This window comes from Populus euphratica, unplaced genomic scaffold (genome assembly GCF_000495115.2).
Source record: "Populus euphratica unplaced genomic scaffold, PopEup_1.0 scaffold147.1, whole genome shotgun sequence".
Taxonomy (NCBI): domain Eukaryota; kingdom Viridiplantae; phylum Streptophyta; class Magnoliopsida; order Malpighiales; family Salicaceae; genus Populus; species Populus euphratica.
Window position 1 is genome coordinate 1 of NW_011500032.1, and position 11483 is coordinate 11483.

The 11483-nt window shown below is 29.7% G+C and overlaps 2 protein-coding genes across 3 annotated transcripts in view; one reads left to right on the top strand and one right to left on the bottom strand.

Annotated features, from left to right (window-relative positions):
• Positions 1–4700: 4700 nt before the first annotated feature.
• LOC105142496 (UPF0481 protein At3g47200-like) lies at positions 4701–6451 on the top strand. The gene is made up of 2 exons (XM_011050155.1): positions 4701–4914; positions 5072–6451. The coding sequence occupies exon 2, from the start codon at positions 5081–5083 to the stop codon at positions 6368–6370; it is 1290 nt and encodes a 429-aa protein (XP_011048457.1). The 5' UTR covers positions 4701–4914; positions 5072–5080; the 3' UTR covers positions 6371–6451.
• Positions 6452–7781: 1330 nt separating this feature from the next.
• The window catches only part of LOC105142498 (UPF0481 protein At3g47200-like), a 4718-nt gene continuing 1016 nt past the window's right edge, over positions 7782–11483 (bottom strand). Inside the window, exons 1-2 of one of the 2 annotated variants that reach the window (XM_011050157.1) lie at positions 9276–9405; positions 7785–9189 (exon numbers count right to left, since the gene is read on the bottom strand). In XM_011050157.1, coding sequence (XP_011048459.1) covers positions 7872–9161 — 1290 coding nt within the window. In that variant the 5' untranslated portion in view covers positions 9162–9189; positions 9276–9405 and the 3' untranslated portion in view covers positions 7785–7871. Of the gene's footprint in view, positions 9190–9275; positions 9406–11483 lie in introns of those variants that run through there. The other variant, XM_011050158.1, reaches the window with a different exon arrangement.

The following is an 11483-nucleotide window of genomic DNA, read 5'->3' on the forward strand; positions in this document are numbered from 1 at the left end:
AAATAATCAAAAAATAAATGTTATTTAAAATAGGCTTTTTAAACAAAACAAAAGAGAGAAGAGGTATTAATATAAATATAAATAAAAAATAATTCTACAAAAAAAATATAAAAAAGCATTAGTTTAAAAATATATTTTAAAAAAGAAAATAAAATAAAGGGTTGTACATTGTTAGTTTATTTTTATGCTTTTCCAGTTAAACGACATATCGTTTATTTCAATTTTTTTATAAAAAAAACTTTAAATAATACATTGTCTGTATTACCCAATTTCCAACTATTATGGTGGCCAATAAAATGATGTTAATGGTTTTTTTATTAAAAAATTATATTTTCAATCCATTTTTACTAAAAACATTATAAACAACTTGATAAACTCATTCATGATATAAAAAATTGTCTCAAAATCAAAAATCTTATTAAAATTCGATATGTTTTTCTTATCAATTTCAAGATAAACAAACACCTAATGTGAGCTCCTCTCTTAGAAAAATAAACAAAATAATTTATCACTAAATTTATCTATTTTAAAAATTATTACTTATAAAAATTTTCTCTCTCTTGCGTTGGAATTCTTGCGTAGGATTCCAGTGAATTTCTCTCACCTCTCTTACATTTGGGCTAAAAAAAAATGAAGTTTGGGATTAAAATTAATTTTTTTCCTTTAATTTACAAAGTATAAGGACTATAATAAATACTTTGCTCAAACCTTTTAAAGCCACTTATTCCCTACATATTTTTTATTTTGGTCCCTATCTTTTAGTCTCGCCCTCCTTTAAGAAATTCACTTATAATTGATCTATCAAGGGTTAAATTAAAAAAAAAAATATGAAAAAAAAAACTCTATAGATAATTTGTCCATGGTGCCACGTAAGGGATTTACAATGCATTTTACATATTAAATTCTCACTGTTTTAGTTTTTTAATTAATAATTAATTTATCAAATTATATTTTAATCTTTATTCTCTTAAAAATACTAGATGTTCAGTCTTTTTAGGGTCAAAATTTTTAAACCAATCTCTTGATTGGCTTCAGTTTTTGCTTGCAAGAACTTTGTTTTTTTAGAAGATACCATGAGAAGCAATCTTTTAATTATAGAGTGGATAGTTTACTTTTGAATGTATGGAGAGGAGATTTCAAATGAAAAATCCAAAAAAAAAATATTAATTTTTCTATTCATATCAGCTCAACACTTAAGAAATTGATGGAGCAATTAACAAAAGAACTAGTAACTTACAAACAAATATGAAAATATAGAGATTAATTATGTGATTGTTTAAGCTATAATAAAGACAGCAAATGAACTAAGATACCATTCAATATCATATTGTACTTTTGCTTATATGTACTCTTCTATGCTTGTTCTTATTTATTTAATATGTCAAGAATTTATAAGAGTAAAATGGATATACTCATAGCACATCTGTTGATAATAATTACTCTAAAATATGTATATAAAAAATATTATAGCATAAATAAATAGTCTATTAGGAACATCTTGGCCTTTCATTGTCAAGTGATTGAGTGGTAATAAAATGGGTAAGCTTTCAGGAAAAAGTTTAGCTAAGGTTTTGTATCATTGCAATTTGGAGGGACAAGAACGAAGTTAGGTCACAAGTTTGGGCATCGAAAATGTTTTTATGCAAATATATGGTCCGAATTTTTATTTCCAAAATTTTATCCAAGGTCCAATCATAACTGATTGCTAGCTTTCTATATATCTATTCTAAAAATATAGTATCTCTCATTAATTTGGAAGATTATGGGTAGGAAATAAACAAAGACTTGACCACATAAAAATAATAATTTCACATTGTGCTACAGGTGTTTTCTCTTTTTGAAATTAAATCTCAAAAACACAGATAATTTCAATTTTGACACCTAAGATTTTTAAAAGAACAAAGAAGTGTTTGAAAATGTAATAATAATTGTATTTTTAAAGTGTTTTTTGTTTGAAAAATATTAAAAAAAAATAATTTTATTTTAAAAAAATTATTTCTGACTTCAGCACATCAAAATAATTTTAAAATACTAAAAATATTAATTTTAAAAAATAAAAATTCTCAATTTTTGTTTAAAAATTTAAAACATAAAAACAAATAAATCTTAAATATCAATAAAAAAACAAAAGTCTTCAGCTTCCAAGTAACAATTCTAATTTATAACATATGAGCATTCCTCTAAAGGTTTTAGTGAGGGATGTGATATCTTATGGGCCATTAAGATTGTTAATTTTTATGATAAGAAAACTAATTTAAATAATTATATGTTATACTATTCGTTAGCCAAGTGATTTTATTAATAGTGTCTAGATTTTTAGCTACCGTGAGATATTTACATCTCCGTGAATAATTATATTGTAGCACAATATATTTAAATAACATATGCTAAAACACCTAAGACTTTTACTGTAGCACATTTTTTTTCATTCTCAAAGGTTTTTTTTATTATGTCCTTCGATGCTCAAAATAAGATATACTTTATTATTTTTTTTGGAGTTTGGGACAAATGAAGTGTAAAACATAAAGAAATTTCATTAAAAATCTAAATTTTGATTCAAAAAATTATTTTTATCTCTTTATTTTCTTTTTTCAGCCTTTAAAATCCCTATAGTTTCCAAAAATTTAACTTTGACCTAAAAATATATTGTTCTTATTTTTCAGGTTTTATGTTTAGAAGAGAGAGGGAAAATTACTAGATTATGTAAAAGAGAGAGTGGTTGGTTTTCATTAATTTTTGGCATCAAAAAGTTCATTTTAAAGTCAACATGTTAATTTAACAAAAATAGCTTAATTGGATTGTTTTGAATCTTAATATTATCTAAAAAAATAGATGAGAAGTGAAAAATAATTTTTTTACCATTTGATTGTGTTTTTACCTATTTTTTGGAATTTTTTTAGCTTGATTTTTTTTTAATATTATAACAATATTATTTAAATAGTTTTATGAAAAAATGGGTTTCTAACTTGAAAAAACAACCCAAAATAAATACTGTGTAAGAGTAAATAACATATCATTTATTTTATTTTTTAAAAAAAGACATACAATATATTATTCATTTTTCAAAAAAAAAACAAAAAGAGCCCAAGCACGAGGTATAAGCTAGAGGTATACATATCAAGGCTTTTTTTAGGGCAAGGTGAGATGAGCTGAAAAAAATAGTACTATTTTTTTGGGTTGTATTAGACTATAAACGAGTTTATTAAAGTGTTTTTGATGTTTTTTTTAATCAAAATAAGTTTTCAAAAAACAAACTAAAGTCTTGTTTTTTCAGTAACCTCTAGTTGCCAGATCTTATAGAAAGCTAACAATGTATCATCTGATATTTTTTTCTGTTTTAGAAAAGTCATATATCTATTTAAGAAATAAAAAAAATAAACACATGCTCACGCATGCAGGTTGGGTTAAAAGGTTCACATACTTGGGCTTCTTTTGGGTTTTTTTTTTTTACTATTTTATATGAACAAAATTGATTAAAAAATCATTTAAATCTAATTGAATCTATATGTCGGGTCATATGTTTAATCAGTTAATTTGTAACATTTAGACTATTATTTGTTTTTTTTAATGCTTTTCCTGCCCCTTAATTAAAAAAAAATACAATTACCTTCTTTGTTATAGGTAATTTATTTTTTTATTTAACTCAAACCTAAAATAATATAAATTCACCATTTGTTATCAATAATATATTTTTACTATCTTGACATCACATGCCTATCATATTTGTTTTTCCTCTAAAGAAAATGTTTCATTTAAAAAAATCATTTGGCGTTTTATTTTTATATATTTAAATAAAAAATAATATATAAAATAAAAATATTATTGAATTAGATGAAGTGCATAACTTGTGTCACAAGATTGTTTAGTTGATTCGAGTCTCTTTAAATTTTTGTTTAAATAAATATTTTTTTTATTAATTTTATCTTTTATTATTGAATTAGTTTGAGATTGAACTTTTCAATTTTTTTTCAGATTACCCCCTTAATTTTGCAAATCAACTCATGTTAATATAGATAAATCAAGTGTTTTTTCATCTTAATATTAAATAAAAAAATCATTCATTTCAATTATAATTTATTTTTAAAAAAGACATATCAGTAATTGGATATTTTGTCTTGGGGCTTTAAAACAATTTTACTCCTATCTGTGAATAGTACGGGGCCTAAGTACCGGTTCTTCACTAAAGAAAGCGAAATAAACTTCTTACCTTTCTATTGTTTATAACAAAAATCATTATTTATATATATAAAAAATTACTTGTTTTTCTTATTATCATGCAAATTTTGAATTCTAAAACACTATTCGAAAGAAATAAATATTTTCTGGGTATATAATTTCATATATTTAAAGTTTTATATAAGAAATATATTTTTTAGATGAAAATAGATAATATCATCTACATTTAAATATAAAAATAATAGAACTTAATTTTGAAGGGTAGCTTAATTGATTAAATTTTGGATTTGTTTTTTAATAGTTACATGTTTAAGTTTTTATAGAATTATATAATTAATTAAATTCAATATAAGCTGTTCGAATATTTATGTTGATAAAAATAAATAAATAATAGGACTTGGATCCCGACAGATATCACTAATAATTTAAAAATCAATAAATAATAGGACTTGGATCCTGACAGATATCACTAATGATTTCCCAATACGGTATATTAATGCTATGCTTGGGAGGCTAGTGTGAAAGGAAAGAACGTGCTAGGTAGCTATCTGGACTTTGTAGATTTATCCCTCTCGTTGCCAAGAAAGCCTCTGCTAATATCTAGGAGCTTACGAAGGTGGAAACAATCAGCCAAGCTTTCCTTACCAGCTAGCACACAAAAGATAGAAGGTGGCTAGTGACTAAACTGAAGCCTATCAAGAAACATCAGCTCGTGGCAGCCGCAGCATATTATTCCAGGTAAACAAAGCTTGGACAAAATCAAACATTTAGGTTTGGTTATCAATCATGTATTCATTTGGTATCCGCTTTCTAGTCTACTTGTACACACATTGATGTTAGATTACTGACGTTACTTTCATTATTTCCCATGGTGATCCGGTTTTCTGTGTATTAGTTCGCGTCTATGGCTAATCCAGTTGCAGCTGAGGATGGTCCACGCCGCAGATATCCATGGCTTTCCAGAATCCAGCAAAAGATTGACAATTTGTCTCCGGTATCAAATTGGAGCATTTGGAAGGTTCCAAATAGCCTTCGGACTGTGAATGATGATGCCTACAATCCTCACATCATCTCAATCGGACCTCTTCACAGAGGAGACGAAAAATTGCAATCCATGGAGGTTCACAAATTGTATTATATGCGATCCCTCCTTCTACGAACACCAGATGTAGATGAGACTCTCAGATCTTCTGCTGAGGCCCTCGAAGATTTCGAGGACAAGGTTCGTGCTTGCTATGCAGAACCAATCCATTGGGATTCAGATCATCTTGATCAGATTTTGTTAGTCGATGGTTGCTTTATGCTTGAACTTTTTATAAGATACTCCAAAGTTGATCTTAGAGTGCAAGATGATCCCTTGTTTTACTCCTCGTGGATTATCTTAGCTCTCCAGCGAGACCTTGCATTGCTTGAGAATCAGATTCCATTCTTTGTTCTCGAAAGACTGTACTTGCAAGTAGTGGAGTCTAGTACTATTGGTCAGTCATTGCCTAGCCTCCCTGAGCTCGCTCTTGGTTTCTTCAAATCAGTTCTGTACATTAATGATGAGAATTTTAGGATCATTAGGAGACCCTATCCCCATTTGCTTGATTTAATTCACAATTGCTACTTACCCCCAGCATTATCTGGAAGCAATATTGGAGAATGGGTTTCAACGCAGCCGGCAACATCACTCAATGCGGCTGGAATTGTGTTTAGGAAAGGTACAACAAGAAATCTATTTGACTTGAGGTTCAGAAACGGTGCACTCGAAATCCCACCATTGCTCATCCATGATTCAACAGTTTCACTCTTCCAAAATCTCATTGCTTACGAGCAACTTTCACGCGGTACTGCAAAATACATCACATCTTATTTCGCACTTATGTCCCGTCTTGTTTATGATCGGAGAGATGCTGAACTACTTGAGAGCAAAGGTATAATTAAAAACGATATGAGTGGTTGGAAAGATGTTTCAGTGCTCTTCAATGATATGTGCAAGCAGGTTGTTGTGCAAGATTTCTTTTATGCAGAACTATGTCAGGCTTTGAACTCAAACCTCTGGACTCGGCCTGCTGTATTCAGGGCGACCTTGATGCAGACCTATTTGAGAAGTCCATGGACAATTTTTTCAGTCTGGGCTGTCTGTCTGTTTCTTTCTCTTCATGTAATTCAAACGGTATGCATAGTACTTTTGTATGATCATAAACATTGATGGTTGTCCGAGTGTTTTGTTTCCACAATTTGTTCAAGAATTAAGCTTTTATGCATAATAAATATTGCGTGTTCATGGAAACCTTTTCGTTTTAGATTCGAGTGAAAGCTTGAAAGTTCAATTTCTTGTGACTGAAAAATCAAGCTACAGAACAGGAGAATACATTTACTCATGGCCTTACTTCAATATCACCAGATCTTGTTTTTCATCGAGCAAAACCCCTGCGTACACTGTAATCCGTGCGGCCTTAACTTTTTGGTTTCTGGCAGCAAACTCGGTAGCTAGTAACAATTCAATGTTGTAATGTTAATGTCTTGGATAGTTAATTTTTTAGCTTTATATATAGATATAATCTAAGAAAGTTATGTTTTTTAATAGTTGAGTTAACACTGAAAAAATTTGACATTAATAAAAAAAATCATTCTCATAGCTCCCATGTATTTTTAGTTTCTTTTTCCTTTTTTTTTCTTTATTTATTTATTTTTTCTTTTCTCTTCTCTCTCCTCTCTTATCTTTGTATCTACTCTTTTTTTATTCTTTTCTCTTTTCTAATCTTTAAGTCTATTTTTTCTCTCTCTCCTCTCTTAGCATCTTCTTTTTTCTTTTTCTTTTTTTTCTTCTATCTCCTCGCTTAGCATCTTCTTTTATCTTTGTATCTATTTTTTTTTAATTCTTTCTTTCATCTCTAATTTTTATGTCTATTCTCTCTCTCTCCTCTCTAAGCATCTTCATTTTTTTCTTTTTTTTCCTCCTCTCTCCTCTCTTATTTGTGTCTTTTTTTTTCCTTTTTATTCTTATCTCTTAGAACATCTCCAATAAAAGATGCTATTTCAAAGAAGTAAATTGATAAAATAGCATTTTAAATAGTATAAATATAGTTTTTTTTATAATGTGTATTCCAATAAAAAAAACCATTTGAAAAGCCAATTCTATTAGAGTGGAATAAATAAATGTTTTATTTTTTTTTAATGATTTTGATGTTATTTTTTTTTCCATATGACTAGATTTAATTGATTTATTCATTTGTTACCCACTTTGTTAATTTTAACTCTTTTGAAAGATATATAGAAATAATATTTGTGAAAAAGAAAAGATATTTTAGCATTTCATTTGACTTTTCCTTTGAAATATGAAAAACAAGTAAAGAAAATCCAAAAAAATTACTTTTTTATTTTTCTCTATCCATTTAGCAACTCCATTGGAGATATTCTTATCATTGTGTGCCATCTCATCTCTTCTTTTGGTCATTGGATTTTTTTTCATGGACACTGTATCTTCCTTAAGGAATTAGTTTGAATAAAAATCCAAATCCAATAAAAATTAGTATTTGCATAATTATTACATTCACAACACACCTGATCATGTACGTGCACACCTGATCATGTACGTGCATGTATTATATAATTGTGTTAATTTAAAAATTATTTTTTTAATTATGCTAGTTTAGTAAATATTTTTTTTGTTTTAACCAAATACTGAAACAAAACATAAGGCAATTAGATCATTTGTAATAAGCAACTACTGAATATACAGTTTGTAATGCGGTAAAACTTAGAAGCACAAAGCCAGCAACTAGTGATATAAATGCCCATGGATTCTTGCAATGGTCTTTTCTGAAGTCTGCTTTGTATCTATACCATTGTGTGTTATAGTATGCATTCACATCCTCACATAACCCAGCATAGTAAAAGTCCTGCAAAACAATCTGCTTGCAGATGCTGTTAAAAAAAGCTGAAACATCTTCCCAGCCACCAAAATCATTCTCAATAATCCGTCTTTGCACAAGCAATTCAACATCACTGGGTGTGTCAATGAGACGATCCATGAGCAAGAAGTAAGACGTGATGTATTGTTGACTTCCATGGAATCTCTGCTCATAAGCAATGAGGTTCTGGAAGAGTGAAACTGTTGAATCATGGATGCGTAATGGTGGGATCTTGAAAACACCATTTCCAAACTTCAAGTCAAATAGACTGCTCGTTGTGTCCCTTTTGAACTCGATTCCAGCCTCAAGGAGCACAGATGAACAGTGTATGAATTCCCATCCTCCCCTGCCTCTTGGATTTGGTCTTGAAGAAGAGGGCAGGTAACAGTTGTGTATTAGGCCAAGCAAATGGGGGACTATTCTCCGGCTGACAGCTAAAGTTCCTCTATTGATATACAGAGATGATTTAAAGAAATCGAAAGCTAGCTCAGGCAGGGTAGGTAGTGATTGACCAATGGCACTAGGTTTTACTGTAAGCTTGAATAACCATTCAAGAGCAAAGAATGGAATCTGATTCTCTAGCAGTGCCAAGTCGCGGCGAAGAGTTAAAACCATCCAAGAAGTATTGAAAACAGGATCATCTTGCAATCGCAGATCAGCCATGGAGAACCTCAAGAAAAGTTCGAGTATAAAGCAACCATCAACCAACAACATCTTGGCAAGATCATTTTCTTTGTATTTGTCAATTGGTTCGGCATAGCAAGCTCGGATGTGCTTGTCAAAACGTAGGATGGCTTTGCCACATTCATCTAGACTCTTAGCGGGATCCGGTGTCCGAGCAAGGAGAGACAGCATGTAGTGCAATTTGTGAACCTCCATAGCTAGCACGTTCTGCTCTCCATGATGAAGAGGTCCGATGGAGATGATGTGAGGACTGTATGCATCTTTATTGATAGCCAGAAGGTTGTTTGGAACCCTCCAGATACTCCAGTTTGATAGTGGATTCAAATGAGCAAGCTCTATTTTGATGGATTCTAGCCATGTTTTCTCTGCCGGAACTTGATTTGTGATGGGAAGTTGATCCATGAGGCCAAATGATTGAAATAAAAGCACCCTGGCAAAGGGAAAAAAATTGAAATTTTTTATCAAATTATGATTATCCAAGAAGAAAAAAACCACCATGACTGAAGTTTCTTTTACCTGGAAAATTATGTGTGCCACAAGTGTTCGACGTCTTTTGATCCTGCTCTGAGTTCACCGTATCTTCAAAGTCTGCCTGCCTCTCTTCTTCTAAGCTGGTTTGCAAGATTGAAATGACACCTCTTTTTTATTTTTTAATTGAATTTGATGGACTTTCCTCGTAAAATAATGAGGCCTGCCTCCACATGTATGCAATGTTTTTGGACAAATCTGCCCCTTTAATCCCTATGAAAATACTATTGTAGTATGTGTTAAAGAATTAATTCCATCAATGCCATAGTTTTTTTTTTTTGATTGAGTTGATGATTTAAAATAATATCAAAATTATTATAATAAATTGTTATGAGTTCAGATATTATTATTATAATTTTTTAATTAAAATTAAAATTTAATTTAAGATAATGTGAACAATATAGGTATTAAATTTAAAATTTTTATACTTGAATGATTGTGTTAAAACAATAATATAAAGTTATTAAAGAGATTTTTGTCACTAAGTTGAGCTTAAATCTCTAAGGATTAAGTAGATGGTTAAAAATGTATATTATATTTCTTGATTTTTTTGTGTTTAAATTTTAGAATTTATTAAAAAAAATTAGGTGCACGATAAGGAGTACTTTCCTTGTTCCTTAGGATTGTTCAAGAGGAAGATAATATTTAACTGTGTTAAAAAAGATTAAATATAAAGACAGGTAAAACTTAAAATAAATAAATAAAATAAAATAAAAAACGTATGACCCAGATTAAGATGGCCTTTGGAACTTGAAATCAAAACTCATTTCAACACAAAGCCCATAATCTCAAATTATTTATTGATTAAAAGTACAAACCTACTTGAAGCTATCTATTTTCAATTTCAAGACTCTAGGCCCAAGCTCGAAAACTGCTCATGATTTTAACAATAATAATTAAAATACCACTAATTAATTTTCCTTAAAAAATAGGTAATTTATTATAAGAACTCATGATTTTAATTATTGAACTAAATCATTAAAATAATGTTATTTGACATAATTATGGAGAGATTATTCTTCAATTTTAATTTGAAAAGGAAAAATATAGCTAATACAAGGATATTGAAAAATTAATTATATATCATGAGAGTTGTTACACCTAAATATTATGACAAAAAATTAAAATATATTTTAATTAAAAAAATAGTGATATTTTTTTTAAAATCTTATTCAAGAAGTTACCCCTAGGATTACGGTAAATAAAAACCATAACCAATCAACATAGATTTTATAATACCAAACTAGTTATACAAAAAAAAAATGTTTTCATTGATAATTTTATTTAAAATTATTTAATTTTTTTATCTCTTTTTCTATATTCCTAATTTTAGTATAGTAAATAATTTTTAAGAATATTTTTAACTTTAATATTGATAAATATCATGCAAATCCAAAAAATACAATATTATTTACTCTAACACTAAGTGTTAGTGAATATTTTTATAAAAAATAAATTTGAAGAAATTTTTTTAATATTAGTTTATTATTATCTATTATTATTATATTTTCTTTTTATTTTTTATTTTGAGGTTCCATCGAGTTCAGCTATATTAACTGGATTTAACAAGCCCAACCCGGTTAATGGCTCAGGCCAGTAACCAGCCCATGAAGTAGGCACACGTGAGCTGGTTCACGTGTGCACTGCACAGTGCGAAGGTAATCAATTTTACCTACGCACTGTTTTGAACGAAACTTGAAAATGGAATTGCAAGGCAGGAGGAAGAATGCTTACCTGGGCGAAGACAGCTAGCTCCGGCCGAAGAATGTCCTGCTCTTCCCTTTTCTTTTCAATCTCACTCCCATCTCTCTCTTGTTTTTGGTTTATTTTCCCCGTTTTACTATGCCGAGAGGCGAAGTCGAAGACGATGGCGATGAAGATGTTAGATTGCTGGTTGAACGGACACTCTCTGCTCTGCTTCTTCCTGTTCTTAACTTTCTCTCTCAGAGTCTGCCTAATGTTGGAGCTTGATGACGAATACGATGGTGAAGGTGTGCTGAATTGCCAAAGCTAACTTCTCTCCTTCTCTGTTTTTGTTCTTCGTGCGCTTCTCCTCTGGTTTTGTTTTCCTTAGCTTCTCTTATTCTCCTTGTATCTCTCCCTGTGTTTGCTCGTTCTCAGTTCGCTTTCTCTTTTATCTGTTGTTCAGGGAATGGAGGAGCTGGTGTAACTGGAGACAAACAACGCAGCTGATGT

Bases quoted from the DNA above. Each gene is read 5' to 3' on its own strand.
- LOC105142496 (XM_011050155.1), top strand. From the start codon at position 5,081: ATGGCTAATCCAGTTGCAGCTGAGGATGGTCCACGCCGCAGATATCCA.